The sequence below is a fragment of the Ananas comosus genome, linkage group 2 (genome assembly GCF_001540865.1).
Source record: "Ananas comosus cultivar F153 linkage group 2, ASM154086v1, whole genome shotgun sequence".
Taxonomy (NCBI): Eukaryota; Viridiplantae; Streptophyta; class Magnoliopsida; order Poales; family Bromeliaceae; genus Ananas; species Ananas comosus.
Genome location: NC_033622.1, coordinates 13,826,547 through 13,846,005, shown reverse-complemented (window position 1 = coordinate 13,846,005; position 19,459 = coordinate 13,826,547). Strand labels below are relative to the sequence as shown.

Genomic DNA, 19,459 nt, shown 5'->3' with positions numbered 1-19,459 from the left:
GAATATAGAAGCCTATATTATTAAAACGGCGGAACGCCGTTAAAGTAAAAAATTTTGTATTTTTTAATTACAAAGCTTTGATTTAAAACTCTTACTTCTACTGCATAAAATAGTACAAAGGGAGAAAGCTTACCACGATATTTGTTGTAATAACATGAGATAATCATTTGTCAAATATCAATTACAAACCTAATTAAGTAGAGTGAACTAATTCTCTTGATCATTAATCATGTGCACATTAGTCTATAATAAAATCATTACAATATTTCAGCCAATAATTAATAAGCAACAACCATTTAATACTAACTATGACATGATTGAATCTGAGTATCAACATCAACATAATGCATTATTTATCATCCCTCTGTCTCTTTTGTCCGCGTAGTTCGCAAATATTTGGTTCTAATAGTACACATCAACATTGATACCGCGCATGAAGAAAATAAGAATGCGTTATTATAAGTTTCTTCAGTGATGATTTTAAAGCACCCGAAGAAAAGGAAAAGAGAAAATGTTTTCAAATTTTTTACCTTCTCTAAAATATTTGAATCGGTGGAACTCAGCACGGCCTTTGGCGGGAAAGAAGAAATGGGGGTGGTGGGGGCCCCACCCAGAGTGGGCCCAACGTTATCTTGAGCGAGCCCACGCACCCACGTAGTAATAAAATTATTATTATAAAAAAATAAAAATTGCTCCGCTCCGCACCGAAGAAACGCTTTGTCACGGGCACCTCTGCTTCCCCAAGCGTTGGATTTATTTACCCAGTGACTTTGTGCCCACCCTGATTCCCGTTGTTATTGCCTGGACCTGGTCCAACACGTTCGCCGTGGACCGCTCAAACCCACGGATCAAATCCCATATAATATAAAATTTCCTCCGCATTAATACATACTATTTTATTTATAAATAAATAAGAAAGGCAATGGGGCGAGTCCTAGTCGTTTGATGATCCCTGACCTCAATGTCGTAACTATGGTACATTGTGTGAGGAGCTATTATAATATTTTTTCTGTAAATATTCGGTTGAATATTTATATCACTGTAAATGCAAAATTAAAGTTTTTATAGAATGCGAACCACACGCTTGTCTCCGTGCTCGCAAATGAGCCGTAACTAGTTGTTAAAACTTAAAAACATTCCTTTATTTTTTATTTTTCTAAGTGGTGATAATATAAAAATTAATAAAATAGACAGTAAGTTATTGGATAGCCCACGTGAGACATGGTAGACTTGGTCTAGGGATTTATATGTCGTTTTACAGCCTGGAATCGGCATGTGAGGTGTTCTCGGACTGACATTCTGCCACACTCGGTCAATTCCTCACGTAGAGCCCATTCGCTGATGCGTTCGATTTGTTGACTCTTTTGTTTCTTTCTTTTCATTTATTTGTTTGTTTGTTTTTTTTTTTTTCGCATTAGAGTACGCACTGCTTCCGTACAATTTATGTTTCAAGCATTGCATCGCCATAGGAGGTTTTGATCTGTCCAATATTTATCACTTAAAGTGTTTTCCTTTAGAGGCCATTATAGAAAATGGTCGGATATTTGATGAAATTATATTCGCATCTTCTTTTTTTTTTAAATACGAATTCAAATACAGATATAGGTCGGATGCTAAATTTTTATTACCATATCAGCTGAAATGGATTCGGAGATGTTCAGATATTTTTTGAATTCGAATATGAATCAAATATTTTTATTCAAATAATAATATATATTAAAATACACATATATAAAAAAAGTACTTTATTTTTCTACCTTATTTTTCAACTATATTTTTTCACATATAAAATATATAATTTTAATATACAACTCATTATAAAATAATCGAATAATATAAAAAATTATCTTAATTTTTCAAAATATGTATTAATCATCCCTCCGTACCTTGGTTAGTAATAAATTAGAGGAATAGACAAGAAAGATTAAATTTGGAGAAAAGAGATTTGGGCAGAGGTGGGCGGGCGAAATTTGACCGGGCGGATCCGAAAATATAAATAATATAAAATATTAAAACTAAAGTCTCGAATATTCGAAAAAATTTAACTCTCGAATACTCGATATTCACATCCATATTCTTTGTTTCGAATATTCGAAAAAATTTAACTCTCTAAAATTATATCTGTATCCGTATCCGACCGGATCCAAATATTATCGAATATAGATACAGATATTTTTGGATAATATCCTATTAGTTTTCATCCAAGGCCGGTAGGTTCTTATTTTTCTTTTGATTTTTTTCTTTTAGATAATGCATATTCAATTTGGCCTCTTGAAAAGGTTAACGCGATCCAAAATGCAAACAAATATAAAAGCTAAATATTTAGTGCAAGCAGAAAATTTGAAATAACATTTTTTTTTTCCGCTCTCAAAAGTAACAATTCAAAAATCTTTTTCATTATTTTAATAAAAAATTGTGCCACGTTAATTATAACTATTGGGTAAATTCATTATTCAGTCAATTCTTAGTTTATTTGATAATTCTCAAAGAATTACACGAGTTAAAATTCTCATCTATAGAATTATATTACAAGCGATTGTGAGAAAAAAAAAATAATGAAATTATTTTGGTAGTCAATATTTCGCATTGATTGTTATTACGTAGTTTATTATAGTTCCTATTACTTTTTTTATTTATTATCGACTGGAAAATCGTCAATCAAAATGATTAGTGTAAATCAAACTTGAATCTTTAGTTCTTACTGATCCTTTTTCCATTGATTGAAGAAATGAAAGAAAAAGGATTAGAAAAAAAATCAAGTCTCAAATAAAATGATCTGGTTTTTGAATAATAAAGTGTGATACTAGTAACTTTGTGTTTTTTCTCACATTCTTAATGAAAATATTATTTTCAGTAGAGATGATTGAAAGCAAGTTAACTATAATAGCAAAGGATGATAAAACTAATTTAAATTTCGATTTCTATGAAATCAACTTTTTGAATAACATCGTACCAAAGTTAGTTTTAAGGTTTCTCTCTTTCAAGTAGTTTTGAGTTAATTGCCATGTGCGCCAATAAAAAATTATTTCCTACTAGATTAATATTTTGGATACCAAAGAGTTAATTATCGGCTTTACGGTGAATATTTTGACCACATTAACAGGTTTTAACTGCATTTAAAACTAACATAATGCTCAACCACTCTTCGACTATCAAAATTAAGATATTTTTACGGCGCTTTTACGGTAATTCCAGATATCTTCATTAATTTACTGGAACTTCTACTGTAATCAGAGATATCTTTTATTAATTTCTTCTGTTAAGCACCATTATTATTTTCCGTTATTATTCAAAGTCAACGATTTTGGTTGAGTGTTGCAAATGTTCCTAATTTTTTTTTTTTCTTACTGCATTAAATGTAATCAATGAGCTAGCTCACTGAGTAAAAAGATGTAGAATAATCAGAAAGAGTAGTTGCTATATGTGATTTATAAAAAAAATTTTAAAAAAAAGAGCATGGAAAATTATGCACATTCCNAAAAAAAAAAGAGTATGGAAAATTATGCACATTCCTACCGAACTCTGAGATGATCAACAAGAAATTCACGTGAACTTGAAAAAGTAGAATCACAAACAGCGCCAAGAGCCCCCCTCCCCTGTTTTTACCCTGTAAAACTCTGTTTCCCAATACTCCCAGCCGCGGCATAAATGATAAAAAATCCAGCTTTGCGCCATCCAACGCACTTTGGCCCCCACCTCGCCAATCCCTTTTCCAAGTTACCCATCAAACAAAATAATATAATAGTAATAATAATAAAAACAAACCAATCCCCAAAAATCCCCATCACGGGCTTAAAAAGACCCAACCCAACCCACCTCTTCTCCCCACCCCCTCCTCCCTAACTCTCTCTCACTCTCTCTCTCTCTCTCTCTCTCACGGGTTTGGGATAAAACAACAACGCACAGAGCGCCATTATACGAGTAGTGAGGTAAAGCGAAAGGAGAGAGGGTAGAGGGAGGGAGAGGGAGATGGGAGAAGCATCAAAATCCCAGCTTTTTGGGTTGGTGGCGGAGCTCTGCGTCGTCGTCCTCCTCCTCCTCCTCTGCTTGTGTGTGCGCGGCGGGGTGATGGCGCAGAAGGCGGTGTTCGCGTGCGACGCGGCGGCGAACCCGAGCGTGGCGGGGCTGGGGTTCTGCAACGCGTCGTGGAGCGCGGCGGCGCGGGCGGCGGACCTGGTGGGGCGGCTGACGCTGGCGGAGAAGGTGGGGTTCCTGGTGAACAAGGCCGCCGCGGTGCCGCGCCTCGGCATCCCCGCCTACGAGTGGTGGTCCGAGGCCCTGCACGGCGTCTCCTACGTCGGCCCCGGCACCGGCTTCTCCTCCCTCGTCCCCGCCGCCACCAGCTTCCCCCAAGTCATCCTCACCGCCGCCTCCTTCAACGCCTCCCTCTTCCTCGCCATCGGAAAGGTCACGCTTTTTTTCTTCTTCTTTTTTTTTTTTCTCTTTTCTTTTCTGTTTTTTTTTTTTAATTTGGATTTGGAGTTACACTTATATATATATATATATATATATATTTATATATATTTCCGGATTTTGGTGAATTTTGCAACTGGGATTTTACCTGCATTGGAAAGGTACGATTTTTATTGTGGGTCGATGGGTTTGTTTTTTGTACTTGGATCCGGAGTTGGGTTTTTCTTTTTCTTTTTTTTTGGGGTTGGAAAATTGAGATTTGGTGACTTTTACTTCTCGGGTTTTACCTACATTGTGGTATTACTTTCCCATTGAGGTTTCTTATAGGCTTTTGTCGGAGTATCATCCCTTTTAAGTGGAAATTATGCCTAATTCTTCTTCTTCTTCTTTTTTTTTGTGTGTGTGTGTAATGTGATTTGAAATAGATTAGTTCTCCTTTTCTTTTACGGATATATTTGTATTCATTTCATGGCATTACGAAATTTGGGCAGGGCATAGTACTTGGGACCAGCAAAAAGTTGCTTTTATTTACCATATTTTTACCAATTTTTTGTGTCTTTTACTTGTCCCCTATGTACTGGTTGCTAATTAACTTGCATGGCCGAAGAATCTTCTATTGAATTTTCATTGTATATTCAATGCTGAATAGTTTTTAATATTTAATTTTTTAAAAAAATTAATATTAAAAAATATCTAATAAATATGTGAATAGAGATAAAAGTAATATACCATAGTAAATTGAAAACTATTTTTTAAGGCGTTGTTAAAGGGCTTTTCACTGAAATTTTATTAATGATGGTTACTGCAATTAGAGGGATACAAATTTAGAGATGTAGACATGTGGTCAAATTTTCTTTTCCTACTTCATTACCTTTCTTATAATAATGAATTTAATAAATAATAATAATATCTTTTGTTGTATTTTTTTGGGTGATCCCCTTTTATAGGAATAGGAATTGAATTGTAATTTTGGTCATCTTTTGTGGCCCGTTTCCTCGGTTCCCACTCCCCCGATTTGTTGAGGTGTCACATCTAGGTTGATCCCATTGGGGCTTTTCACTTGGTCCCAAATTTTGAGCAACCTAGATTTGTGAAAAATAGAAAAATACATTTGATGTGACAAAAAAAAAAATGCCTTCATTAAACTAACTAAGCTCAATTACCTAATTATAATACGCTTCCGCTTTAAAAGTCGTGCAACAATTAATGAAAATCTTGGATAATTAATGTGTGCCTGCTTTTAATGATGTTGTTCGACTTTTCTACAGGCGGTGTCGACGGAGGCACGGGCAATGCACAACGTCGGCCTCGCCGGGCTAACGTTCTGGAGCCCGAACATCAACATATTCCGCGACCCGCGGTGGGGGAGAGGGCAGGAGACGCCCGGAGAGGACCCGCTGCTCTCGAGCAAGTACGCGACCGGTTACGTGACCGGCCTGCAGCAGGCCGACGACGCCGATAAGCTCAAAGTCGCCGCGTGCTGCAAGCACTATACGGCCTACGATCTGGACAATTGGAAGGGGATCCAGCGTTACACATTCAATGCAATAGTAAGTAAAATTTTGCTGTAAAACTTTATACCTTACTATACAAAATATTTAACTCCATACATACTTTAATTTGCTACACTAGTCCCCATATATTATAATATTTTAATATTAGTACGTGTTATCCGTATCGACAATAAATAATACAAAACATTGGACCGTATGTTGACGACATATGTCAAAGTTATAGCATAGATAAAATTAACTCGAAAAAACGTGTCCGAACCCATACGTGGACAAATTATGCACAGGAAACGAGCACATAATTAAATAAACACGGAATTTCTAATTATGTGTGCTTGGTTGTCTTGCAATAATTTTGTTTAGGCATCTCCTCTGATAGCAACATCTTATACCTTCCTCCATTATTATTATTATTATTATTATTATTATTATTATTATTATTGAATATTAAAAATATTCTTTCCAAATAATATTGTTTTTTTTTTGTTGTTGTAATTATTTATGTTACAAGTATTGCTAGTAATTTTTGCTAATTTGTTTTATGTTGCGGTGGTGGTGCGTGTGTGAGTCAGGTGACAAAGCAGGATTTGGACGATACGTTCCAGCCCCCGTTCAAGAGCTGCGTGATAGATGGGAATGTGGCGAGCGTCATGTGCTCCTACAACCAAGTCAATGGAGTCCCCACCTGCGCCGACCCTGACCTACTCGCTGGAACAGTAAGAGCAAAGTGGAATCTTAATGGGTAATATATATATACATATTTATATATATGATTCTCTTCTCCATCCCTTCCCCCCCTCTCTCTCTCTCTCTCTAGATGATGTCTTTCAATCTATCTCTAATAAGTGAATAGATGAACTTGCAAACTAATGAAAGTGAAAAAAAAAAAATAATCCAACATTTGAATGCATAATTTATAACTATACACGATCTCAGAGTCGATCGCTCGACTTCGCGTGAGAATTGAGAACTCTGGCATTGCTCATCAAACACCAAAAAACTTAATGATTGATACTCGAGATTCCACATTCGAAACTTAATTGCTTTATATTTTTTAAAATAAAAATAAGATATTGCTCACCAAACAACCCCTAACTCTCTCTTGCCGCCTTTAAATGATGAATAAATACTAAAACCGAAAGGGACTGCGACAATAATTTCAACCCATAAGCGAGTCTTGCTTGTGCCCCTTGCTTTAAAATTGAATAGACCAATACACCTGCTGCATTTATATATCTATCTATCTATATATATATATATATATATATATATATATATATATATACTATGTATTTATCAATTGTGGATTCTATTTGTCATCTCTCTTTTTCTAATGTTAGGTAATTTAAAACGAGACGAAGCTTACCTTTTCATAAGGCATTTTTGCCGTGCATGCCACAATCAATCAAAGTCTCAATCTATTGAGTTTGCTTGAAAACCACGTTTTTGTGGCAATAAATTCTGGTGAAAACGACCAACAACTACATACTTGATATGGCGTTAGAAGGGTACAAGTGTAGCTGTAAAGCCAACAATAATAACTGGGGACAAGTTGTTTTACATCAAGTGCCAAACCCATTGGTGGTGAATTAATCATCGATTTTTTTTAGCTCATTTAATTAATTTGATCTTATTTTAAGTATGTAGGGAGTTTCCAGCTATTGGGTTGGGCCTCCACAATTTATGGTAACTAGCAAAGTGGAAATATAAACGTAGGTTTGTAATTAACATGATCATGTTTGCCATGGTTTGTGCATGTTAATTTGGTCTTGCTTTTATATATTTTTGCTTTCAAAATAAGCATGTTCGGTAGAGTATTTGGCAAGAGAAAAGTCAAAAACTTTTGTTAACAATAAAAACAATTGAGATATTAGGGTTCAAAAATAGAAACTCCAAAGTAAATTAAACTTCAATTTCACTCCACGAAGCAACTTTAGGCCTCTTTCGGTATTGTGTCATTTTTTTATTTTTATTTTTGAAGACCAATTATATATAATTTAATATGCCGGCATGCATACTTTTCTATTGTTATTTTGTTTGATTACATTACATTACACGCCCGCCAAGTAATAGATGATATTTTGTTTTAAAAAAAAGTAAAAGTTTTTTTTTTCCTGTGAAACAAACACTTTGGATAGAATACTATTTCATGTAAAAATTTTATTTTTTTTAAAAAAAGAAGAGCCGACAATAATACCAGACAAAGCTTTAATATACCATCAAATAGCATGTTATTGTACAGTACGAGCAAACAAACCCTCACAAAACTGGTGGAGAGTGATATTATTCTCATTGTTTTTCAGATACATTGTTTCCGACTGCGACTCGGTCGATGTGCTCTACAATCAACAACATTACACAAAAACGCCGGAAGATGCCGCCGCAATAACTATTTTGGCAGGTAAACTTGCTTCAGCACAGTTTATTCGTTTGATAACAGTGTTGATTCAATCCTCACATATATGGCCCAAAATGGTAATTTGGAAAATCCTAACAACTGAGGGGGGTTCTCCATGCAATTTTGCCAAATACGTTTACTGGGCCGGGCCGATGTAACGGCCCATAACTGTTACCGCAGGGCTCGACCTAAACTGCGGAAGCTTCCTGGGCCAGCACACTCAGGCGGCGGTGCAGGGCGGGAAGCTGAAGGAGGCTGACGTGGACAAGGCGATCACCAACAACTTCGTGGTGCTGATGCGACTGGGCTTCTTCGACGGTGATCCGCGCAAGCTCCCCTACGGCGGGCTGGGCCCAAAGGACGTGTGCACCCCGGCCCACCAGGAGCTGGCCCGCGACGCCGCGCGCCAGGGCATCGTGCTGCTGAAGAACATCAACGGCGCGCTCCCGCTCTCCCCCAACTCCATCAAATCAATGGCCGTAATCGGTCCCAACGCCAACGTCACCAAGACCATGATCGGCAACTACGAAGGTTCTGCGGACACGTCATTAACATTTAACACTTACATTAAAGCATAATAATAGTAGCGGTTCGGTTTCTAATTAATTCGATTGTTAAACTATATATTATATATATAGGCACTCCGTGTGGTTACGTCACACCTCTCCAGGGCCTAACGGCCAACGTCGCCACGGTTTACCAGCCCGGCTGCGCCGACGTCGGGTGCTCCGGCAACAGCTTGCAGTTGGACCCAGCGAAGCAGGCAGCGGCGCAAGCCGACGTCACGGTTCTAATCGTCGGGGCCGACCAGTCGATCGAGAGGGAGAGCCTCGACCGGGTGAGCCTCCTCCTCCCCGGCCAGCAGACCCAGCTGATCACCGCGGTCGCGAAGGCGTCCAAGGGCCCCGTGATCCTCGTCATCATGTCCGGCGGCCCCTTCGACATTTCCTTCGCGAAATCCAGCGATCAGATCTCCGCAATCCTCTGGGCCGGATATCCCGGGGAGGCCGGCGGCGCGGCGCTCACCGACATCATTTTCGGACAATACAATCCTAGTAAGTTCTAATAATATTGCTTCCCTCTTGCCTATGAAACTCTATCTAAATTTTGTTCAAAATTAATCGTAGTCGTTGCAAAGATCAGTCATCGCGTATTCTCATCAAATTAATGGTTTTTGTTTCCTTCAGGCGGAAGGCTGCCGGTGACGTGGTATCCTCAGTCGTTCGCCGACAGCGTCCCCATGACCGACATGCGCATGCGTCCGGACCCGTCGACCGGCTACCCGGGCCGGACCTACCGGTTCTACACGGGCGACACGGTCTACTCCTTCGGCGACGGGTTGAGCTACACCGACTACACTCACCACCTCGTCCAGGCCCCCAAATTGGTGTCTATCCCCCTCGAAGAAGGCCACTCGTGCTACTCGTCCCGGTGCAAGTCGGTCGACCTGGCCGGAAGCCGGTGTGAGAACCTGGCCTTCGACGTCCAACTGCGCGTCCGCAACTCCGGCCGAATGCCCGGGGGCCACACCGTGTTCTTGTTCTCGACCCCGCCGGCGGTCCACAACGCGCCGAAGAAGCACCTGCTAGGGTTCGAGAAGGTGTTCTTGGGGCCCCGAGGGGAGGGGGACGTTGCGTTTAGAGTGGACGTGTGCAAGGACTTGAGCTTGGTGGATGAGGAGGGGAATAGGAGGGTGGCTTTGGGTTCTCACGTTCTTCACGTGGGAAATTTGAAGCATTCACTAACTTTGAGGATCTAATCCATTGATTGGCGTCCTTATTTTTTAGGGATCTGAGATTGATGAATGGGGATTTGGGCCTTTTGGGATTTAAAGGGGCCCTTTCATTGGTTAAGTGGTACAATAAAGAGTGGCTTCCGTGGGAATTAAAAAGTAATTGGATTCCATGGAAGTTGCACAACTAAAAGTGTAACCATTTCAATCTCTTCGAGGGTCAATTGTAATTTGAGTGTTTAACAATGTCATTCAGTTGAGAAAATTGAATGCTTCTTTATATATTTATGCTCTCTCCTGCTTGTCTCTATTGTTGTTACTTATTTTATCATGGATGAAAAATTATTGTCGATAATTAGTATAGTTTCCAATATTGGGGAGACCATGAATACTATACACTCTTAATTATCTCCCACCAAGTGTAATTGATTTAAAGCGGAAACCTCTTATTCAGTAAAAGGGATACCTATCGACTACTCTAAATAATATATAAAATATGTCTTTCAGATATCGGGGAGGAGTTTTGATTAGGAGTGGAAAAACTTAAAATATAAAACAGCATTTTTCTTATCATCACACCATGTATCTAAAGTATCTCTATTAAATTTTCCCATTTTCTCAATCTCTCTCAAAATGCATTCAACTCTACAGGCACATATATACCCAGGGAAAAAAAAAGTACACACAAATTAAAAAGTTGTATAATTTTAGAGGAATACTTCAATACATCATGTAAATTTTGATCATTTATTTTTTTAAATAGATGGCTGAAATGTAATATGATTCTAAAGACGACCTACTATTTTGGCATAGGTATCATTCATCAGGTACCTATTTAAAGGATATTTTGGTCTTAGCAAAATATTTTGGCCTACAAAATTGGTTTTATCCAACTAAGAATATTATAACCTTCTCAAATACCTACAACAATAGTTGGAATTCAAATTACAACTAAACTATAAATTTAAATACAAAGCAAAATAAAAAACTAAATTATAAATCAAATTCAACTTTTAAATATAAAACACAAATTTAAAATAAAATTTTCAGTTCAAATTCAAAATTTTAATTTAAATCAAAAACTTTAATTTGGCTTTCAGATTAAAAGTGCAATGTAGATTCAAAATTTAAAAGTTTAATATAAATTTTAAAATTAAAATTTTACATTACAATACCAACTTCAAAACTTAAATTTAAATTCAATAATTTTTTTGAGTTGGATAACAAATTGGGTATTATTTAATTTGTTAAGTAACAAAACTAAATAAGATACTTAATATTATAGAATGCCAACAAATTTGGTATATACTACTATTTTTTTTTCAATATTATCAAACTAACTAATTCAAATCGGTAACCTGTTCAATGGGTTACTTTATGTAAAATCCAACTATACTTTTTACTAATTAAGAGTTTGATTTTAATACTTATGGTGTATTGAAGCATTGCTCATAATTTTAATATAAATTCAAAATAATATAAAAAATAAAATTGAGCTTTCAATTTTAATTACATCCTTTATATGAAATTATGAGCTGTCAATTCACATTGGCTTTGTATGGATATTAAGTTTTTTCTAATTTTTTATAGTGCTATTTTATAAACTATTATTTATATTTTTAAAATTATTAAATTTTTTATCAAGGAGCAGAACATGCATTTGGCATTTATTAATGTGTCAAACGCTTCAACAGATATCTTTATTTACTTAAAAATATTTAAAAATAAAAATGAACGCACATACGTACATGCACGCGCACGCGCATGCACTTAGAAAGACAAAAAAAGAAAAAGGAGAAAGAAAAAGAGAATCCAACGATTCCAACCACCAACCAAATAATTTAATCACACAACTTGTTTGAATCTTATCAATGTAGGAAAAATTGCCACAATAGTACAATACTAGCCAGGAGTGTACTTTAGCACACAAGCAACTAGTTTGGTACAAATTAGGAACATGGACCTATTCTCAGCCACATAAAATCACTACATATTTTCTGGGCACAGTTTAGTATGCACCAAATATCCTCCGCGGAGCACCACAACACAGTGTGGATAAGATTGGATTTAGTACGCCTACGTGGAGACACCTATTTCCAACGTGACACTTATGTATTTTTGTGAACCATGCATTTTACCAAAGCTTATGTTCAGTATAATGTTCCCCATGTGACAACTCTTGATAGAAAATAATTTAAAAATAATTTAAATATATTTATGCTATATAATTGAAACAACATGAATCATGACACATCTATTTCTATTAATATACATGATTTTTTGCTTCACAAACTGAATATGCTTTTTTAAAATATGTATATATTAAGGACCTATTTGCTTTAGACGACTATCTAATCTTATTAAGTAAAAATAGTTAGGCTAAAAGTGTAATTTTTTTTTTTTTATTTTTCTATGAAAGCATATGAATTATACAACTCAGTATCTTTTACAAAAATAAACAAAATATTTTAAAATCGTACTTTTTAACCATACATGATGTATTTCTAAATGAAGTCTAAATTAATATTTCATATGTTCGTGTACACTCATACAAAGTGCTTTAGTTTATAACTTGTCGTTGCTTTCAATTACTAACATTTACATTTAGCTAATGATTGATTCCTATCGCCACAATAATCCTACTGTATACAAATAAAATTATAAGTAATTATATAAAGAACCAATGAACATCTTTTTAAAATCATTTATTACCTGTTTGTTAATTAACCCTTAAACCCTAAATGTCCTTTTTTTTATAAAAAAATTGAGTATGACCCTTTCTATCTTGAAGAGCTGTAATTTCAAAAGTACTAGCTAGCAAATATGGAAAAAGCTATCCTTACACCCGTTGTAATACTGAGATGCTTGCGAAGTTAAGTGATCGTGACTATGTAGGGTTAAATTAATAATTGTAACGATAATGCGTCATCATACTATACATATATCCTTTTTTTTATGTAACGAAAAATATTTGTAACCAATAATTTTCAAAGTTTGGGTGATAGTTTCCTAATTTGAGTTTTCAAAGTTTGAGTGATTGTTTCCTAATTTGAGTTTTAGGCTTGTCTAGTACCGACCTTTTCTTCTTTTGACCCAAGATAGCCCATGTTGGTGATGATGGTCGAAAATTTTGACGAAAATTTTGAATTAATGACTCCTTATAAATTATAGCATTTTTAACTACAGTAATGATTTACAATCAACCTGAGGAACCTAAAGTGTTTTTATCTTTTTGTTTTTAGTCTCTACGCCTTCCCCTTTTGATCTTCTTCCTTGGGACAAAATAAAATTCTACTTGTTTGAGGTATATTATTGTCCCTCAACAAATTCTACTTGAAAATCGCTCAATGCCTGGGAGCAATGGCTGGGATTGGAGGAGGATACTAGGGGACATCAATTTGTCGGGGTATGGCCTATGCCCTAGCTTCGCAGATCTCGTTGAGCGAATATCCGCTTTCCGACCAGAACAGAGGCCGGATGGTGTTTTTTGGCGATGGAGCCAGGACAGAAAATTCACGGTGAAGTCGACCTATATGATGTTGAGCAACGGAGGCATTAGGGACGACCAAGCAGACAAGATTTGGTAACTTAGTATTCTCCTCAAAGTCAAAGTCTTTTGTTGGCTCATACTTAAGAAAAATCACATTACCGCCGATAATTTTCTTAAACGAGGTTAGATCGGAAACACAGTCTACGCGCTATGTGGGGTGGAGGAGGAAACGGTGAATCACCTTTATATGAATTGTGTTTTTACCAGGTTTTTGATTATGTCCAACGGTAGATGATCTCCAACCTGACGATTTGGGGGATGATGTACTTTTTGTTTGGGGTAGATGGATGGAGCGGAAAGGAAATCGTTCCCACCGTTCTAAATTAGCCAGACTTGCAGTTTACTAGTAGTCCGCCTGGAATGTCCGGAATGACGTAATTTTTAGAAAGGCCCAGGCTAACCCTCTGGCTGCAATTCACTCCATTAACCTTTGGACGAAGCTGTGGGTTCTCACCCCTCCCGCCATTCGCCGCCACAGTAACAGCTAGCTACAGCTGTGGGATTAACATCAGTGGGATCTACCTTTGAATGGTGTACTTTTTTCTTTTTTTTTTTTTTCGGGTGATTTGTTTTCTACGAGGCCCTAGTTGATTCAATTTGTTTCAACTAATTCATCTTTCTAATAAATAAAATGAATAGCATATTATCTTTTTTTCAAAAAATAGAACTCACTAAACATAGACTCTTGCTATTACTGCTAATGCTCAAATTTTTTACCTAAACTAATTTTAAAACAGAAAATAATTATTAATATTAAATAATAATAATAATAATAATATATTAACAAACAAAAAAAATTCACACTTAACAAATGAACCGAACATGCTTTTATATTCGTATTATTATAATGTAACGCTTGGATATCACGTCTATGAAACAGAGAGCGGGCCCTACAAATTGTGGGGCCAACATGTCAGTGTAACACCAATTACATGCAACCGTTACACGCAATACCACCGCCCCCCTCGTCCGACGTGGCGGAGGTGGGTGGTGGGGTAGTTGTGCCTCCTCTTTCTCTCTCCTCCGCAGCGAACCCCTGGCTCCAAGTTGGACGAAAATACCCTCGGTTCCTTCCCGTCAGTCGCGGGGCGTCAAGAGGGATATGCGAGGGCTATTTAGGTCATTTCATATTTCCACATTTGCAATTTACTCAAACGCGCGAGGCGACCGGGTATATTCCTTCTTTATTATATGTAGTTCAAAACTCTCCCTCTCTCTCTCTCTCTCTCTCTCTCTCTACCGTGTGCCGCTCCGATGATCCGATCCCTATCGTGTGCCGCATTGCGGGGTTGGGCCATCGATCCATCGATCGAGCTTCGGGAGCCATGGCAAAGCTCGGGCTCTCGATCGGCGACGAAGCCCTAGATGAGTTCCTTTGAAAGGGTAGGAATCGTTCAATCTTGTACCGATATTTTGATTTGATCGAGTGAATCATGGAGGCGAGCGCGGCTTTGAGCCTGAAATCGAGCTCGTGGATCGGCTCGGAGAAGGGAGGGAGGAGATCGGAGGGTTTCTCGAGGTTCCAGAGTGGGATTTGGGAAAAGAAACGAGTTCAATCGCTTGGATTGATAGATTCACGGTGTCATCGAGTTTCGATTCGATCCGGAAAGCTCGAGCCGAAGATTTCTTGCTGTTACAAGAAATCGGGAGGTATTTTCTTGCCTTTACGACAATTATACATTGTTTTTAAAGAAATTCCTGATTCATTTGGGAAACTATGTGCATAAGAATGATCTAAAAGGCTTTCAGATGCTTGATCTATGCAATTTACCTTGGTTCTATTGTCCCTTGTTAGTAATAGTAATGTACATAATTTGTGGGCGTTATGATGTTTAGCGTTCTCTTTAAACTAGTTGTAAAGCAGATCTCTCAAGTTGGGATATACCTGAACCTCTGGCTCAAGCAAATGCGTTTTGTATCCAATGTTTTATGTGTGTTAGGTGTTTGCTGAAAATCCATAGAGAACCTCTTTTGCATCATGCATGTGGTCGGTAGGGAATTTTTGGTTAGTGAGGGGAAATATTGTTACAAGGTTCGGTCCATGTTTTAGAAATACTTTTTACATGTTTAACGTTTCATCTTGTAAGTTCTTGTCCTGGTGAATCTATTATTATGTAATTGGAGAAGGTTAAATTATAGAAGTTTTATTTTCCCTATGTATATATCTAGCCAAAGTATCAAAGCTTGAGAAATATAAACTTGGTCTACTGCATCTCATGAATACTGTTGCTAGAAATGAATACACATGAATTTCATTGATTTAATATGTCAACTCATGGTTTGTTTTATCTTTGTTGTCCTATTGCTTCAGGCTAAAATGACTGAACATGGAAATAAGGGATTGCTTACAAGAAATATCTGTGTCCCTTTTTTGTGAATGTTGGTTTTACAGGCATTGACGATCTTTCTTATTTCTTTATTGTAGTGTAGGTCTTTAGTACTTATTGAGAATGAGACATATGAAGGGAGAAATGAACAAAATTTTATGACTGATTTTAATTTTTTTTTGTCTGAATAACAAACTTGTGTTCTATGATCTCTCTGTTTGTCTGGTGACTTAGTAATGCATGGTAACTTCTCTGTACTGTTCTTTCAAATTAATCTTATCATATTATTTAATGAGATGTAGGTACTGAGAGCATCCACAACTCCGTTGATGAAGCCCTCGTACTAAAGGTTAGGAACCAAATCGTTAATGGATTGTTTTTATGTTGCGATTTGAAGAGGATACATTCTGTTGTTTTTTTCTCCTTCGAAGCAACTGATTGATCGCCTATTGCTTAACTGCAGAGAAAGTCAGAAGATGTGCTGCCCTACTTGAATGGACGATGTATTTATCTTGTTGGTTAGATTTCCTTTCAAACTATTGTCTCTGTAACATTAGGTCGCATTTCCCTTTTTCGTTACTCAGTTGCTCGATTTATCGGATTCTTGTATACAGGAATGATGGGCTCTGGAAAGACTACAGTGGGAAAGATATTGTCCGAAGTTTTAGGTTATTCTTTCTTTGACAGGTTTGTCTTTCTTTTAGAATTACGTCAGCTGTCAGAGTTACTAGAGCCCTTTCTCAAATGACTTAAAGTCCTTTCTTAAGGACTTCTTTAGGCACTAGTTATTGATTTTTTTTAATCATTCTATTGGTGTTACAGTGACAAATTGGTTGAGCAGGCTGTGGGCATATCTTCTGTTGCTCAGATTTTTAAGTTGCATAGCGAAGCATTCTTCAGAGATAATGAGGTAGTTCATGCTGTCCATTGCTGTCGAACTTCAAAGCTTAACACTTGAGAATGATCCCAAATCACGATATCCTGTTCTTTCTTGAAATCCTTAATTTGTTATTGCCTGTTAAATTTTAAACTATTAAACTATCATAATAGCTGGACCGGTAGACTAGATGTCTGTTGTTATTTTCCCTAATAAGAGGAAAAGCAAGGTTTCTAACATGCCAATTTGTTTGTTCCCTTTCTGAAGAGTGAAGTGCTAAGGGACTTGTCTTCGATGCGCCGATTAGTTGTTGCAACTGGAGGTGGTGCTGTGATTCGTCCAATCAATTGGTAGCTAATCCGATGAACTATCATAGTGTTGTTTCTAGAAAATCACAAAAACTTGACATTAATACTATGAACTATCAGGAAGTATATGAAACAGGGGTTAACAGTTTGGTTGGATGTTCCTTTGGAAGCTCTGGCACGCCGAATTGCTGCAGTGGGAACTGCTTCTCGCCCTCTTTTGCATCAAGATTCTGGTGATCCTTACATGAAGGTACTGGATTTATCCCTCTCAAAACTCGATTGGGCTGTTAACATTTTACTTTAAAATTTCTGCTATATGTGCTGCAGTAGCCATGACCTTAATATTCCATTTACCTGTCAAACGTAACTGGCGCTTTTATTAGCCATAACTAAACTTTTGTTCAGCCTTTATCTTCAATGGTATTTTTTGCAATGCCTATAAGCAACGTCTTGGTATCTAATTTTTTGGATGCTGTCAATTATTCATGATTACAAAAGCTTAATTTTCTATGCTTGCACAGTGTGGATATGGGACCTAAAACACTCTCTGCTGCAGGCTTTTGCTAGGCTCTCTGCACTTTCTGAGCAAAGGGGCGACGCCTATGCCAATGCTGATGCAAGAGTCTCCCTTGAACGTATGTTTCAGAGAAAGTACAATGCTATTATATTGTTAGTCAATCTAATTTGTTTTTCTCATTTTAGTTCGAACTTCGGAGTCTGCTTGGTTAGATTGGAATTGTTTGCTGAAATCATATAAATCAAAAAATTTTCTTGTTCCTTTCTGCTTTTTTTCTTTTTCTATTTAGCATGATGTTCTGTTTCTACAGTAAAGAGACATGCTACAAAACATATGCATATTTTCGCAGGACAATTATTCTTCATAAACTGATTGTGTTACGTATAACATGCTGATAGATTAGACCTTTTGGTCCTATTTGAGCACTAGCATGGTGTACCCTACCATTAATTATTCAACCATTAATGCAGATATTGCAACAAAGCAGGGCCACGAAGATGTTTCTGCTCTCACACCAACTGCTATTGCTATAGAGGTATAATGCATGCTCTCACGTTCAATCCTTCTTCTCAACTTATTGCTCTATTTGCTTTAGCAAAGTAGGTTGGTCCTTTAAATTTCTTTACCAAGTAAATGTATTGCTGAACAGGCAGCTAACGAACGGTTTGTTGCTTTCTCGTGCAGGCGTTTGTGAAGATTGAAAGCTTTCTTACAGATAAGGCCGCGGTTAGAAATAGTTCATTACCTTCAGGGATGAGTGCCTAAATGGGATCCCTGGTTATCGTATTGTATCATGTACCCCACCCCCTTTTAAAATTAATTTTGAAATATCTATTCAATTTTTGCGATGGCAGCCTGCTGAGTCCATCTTTTGTAAATGAGAATAAATAGATGTGAAAGCTCTCCAATTCCGAGAGCTGCTCCAAATGATTCTGCCCCAGAAATTCTCCAGCTTATTTTCCATTGGAGGATGATGACAACGTTGATAGGTGTGGCTGGCGAAGCTAGTTTATAGATAAAATCAAAGTAAATTTTCACTCCAAGGCTTCTCCTGTAGCCAGCCAGGCTAAAACATATTGCCAGCGTGCACTCGTTGAAACTTTCTGAACGAGGGAAAACACTAGGGTGCATAGGCGTCCAGAAATGCTTTGTTGTCTACCGTTTGACATAAAAGCAGAAGAAATCATTTGGGTGGACTAGGGGAAAAACAAATTAAGTCATTGGTTTTCGTCTCATGCAACTAACAAGTGAACTGAAGAAGACAAATGGAATCTCTCAAAGGTTGTTAAACACAGCTGTCTTATTAGAAGGCACCTTTTTCAGCCTTATTTGGGGGGCTTTTTTTGCAAATAGCCCCTTACAAATTTTTTTTTTAAAATTGGCCCTGTCAAAAATTTATTTACAAAAATGGCTTTGGCCTCGCCACGTAAGCGTCACGTCAGCGCCACGCGGGCGGGGCTGGGCCAGATGGTTAAGTTGAACACGGTGAACCATTCACTGTGTTCAATACAAAATTTTTGTATTGGACACGGTGAATGATTCACCGTGTTCAATAGAAAATAGCCAAGATCGAAATATTTGTATTGGACACGGTGAACCATTTACCGTGTCCAATACAAATAATTGGACACGGTGAATGGTTCACCGTATCTAATACAAATACCTCCAACTTAGTCATTGTTGGGGTATTTGTATTGGACACGGTGAACCATTCACCGTGTCAAATACAAAAATTTTGTATTGAACACGGTGAATGATTCACCGTGTTCAACTTAAACACCTAGGCCCGCCCTGCCCGCGTGGCGCTGACGTGATGCTGGCGGGGC

General features: G+C 37.3%; 2 protein-coding genes across 2 annotated transcripts; both read left to right on the top strand.

Moving 5' to 3' along the window:
- Positions 3,807–10,362, top strand: LOC109706290 (beta-xylosidase/alpha-L-arabinofuranosidase 2-like). Its single transcript, XM_020227066.1, has 7 exons — positions 3,807–4,407; positions 5,682–5,963; positions 6,497–6,666; positions 8,228–8,325; positions 8,503–8,853; positions 8,961–9,377; positions 9,510–10,362. Exons 1-7 carry the CDS (start codon positions 3,970–3,972, stop codon positions 10,079–10,081), a joined length of 2,328 nt encoding a protein of 775 aa, XP_020082655.1. The 5' UTR covers positions 3,807–3,969; the 3' UTR covers positions 10,082–10,362.
- LOC109723702 (shikimate kinase 3, chloroplastic) lies at positions 14,793–18,560 on the top strand. Its single transcript, XM_020252166.1, has 10 exons — positions 14,793–15,254; positions 16,234–16,280; positions 16,395–16,449; positions 16,546–16,618; positions 16,754–16,841; positions 17,076–17,158; positions 17,237–17,366; positions 17,673–17,751; positions 18,104–18,168; positions 18,318–18,560. The coding sequence occupies exons 1-10, from the start codon at positions 15,038–15,040 to the stop codon at positions 18,396–18,398; spliced, it is 918 nt and encodes a 305-aa protein (XP_020107755.1). The 5' UTR covers positions 14,793–15,037; the 3' UTR covers positions 18,399–18,560.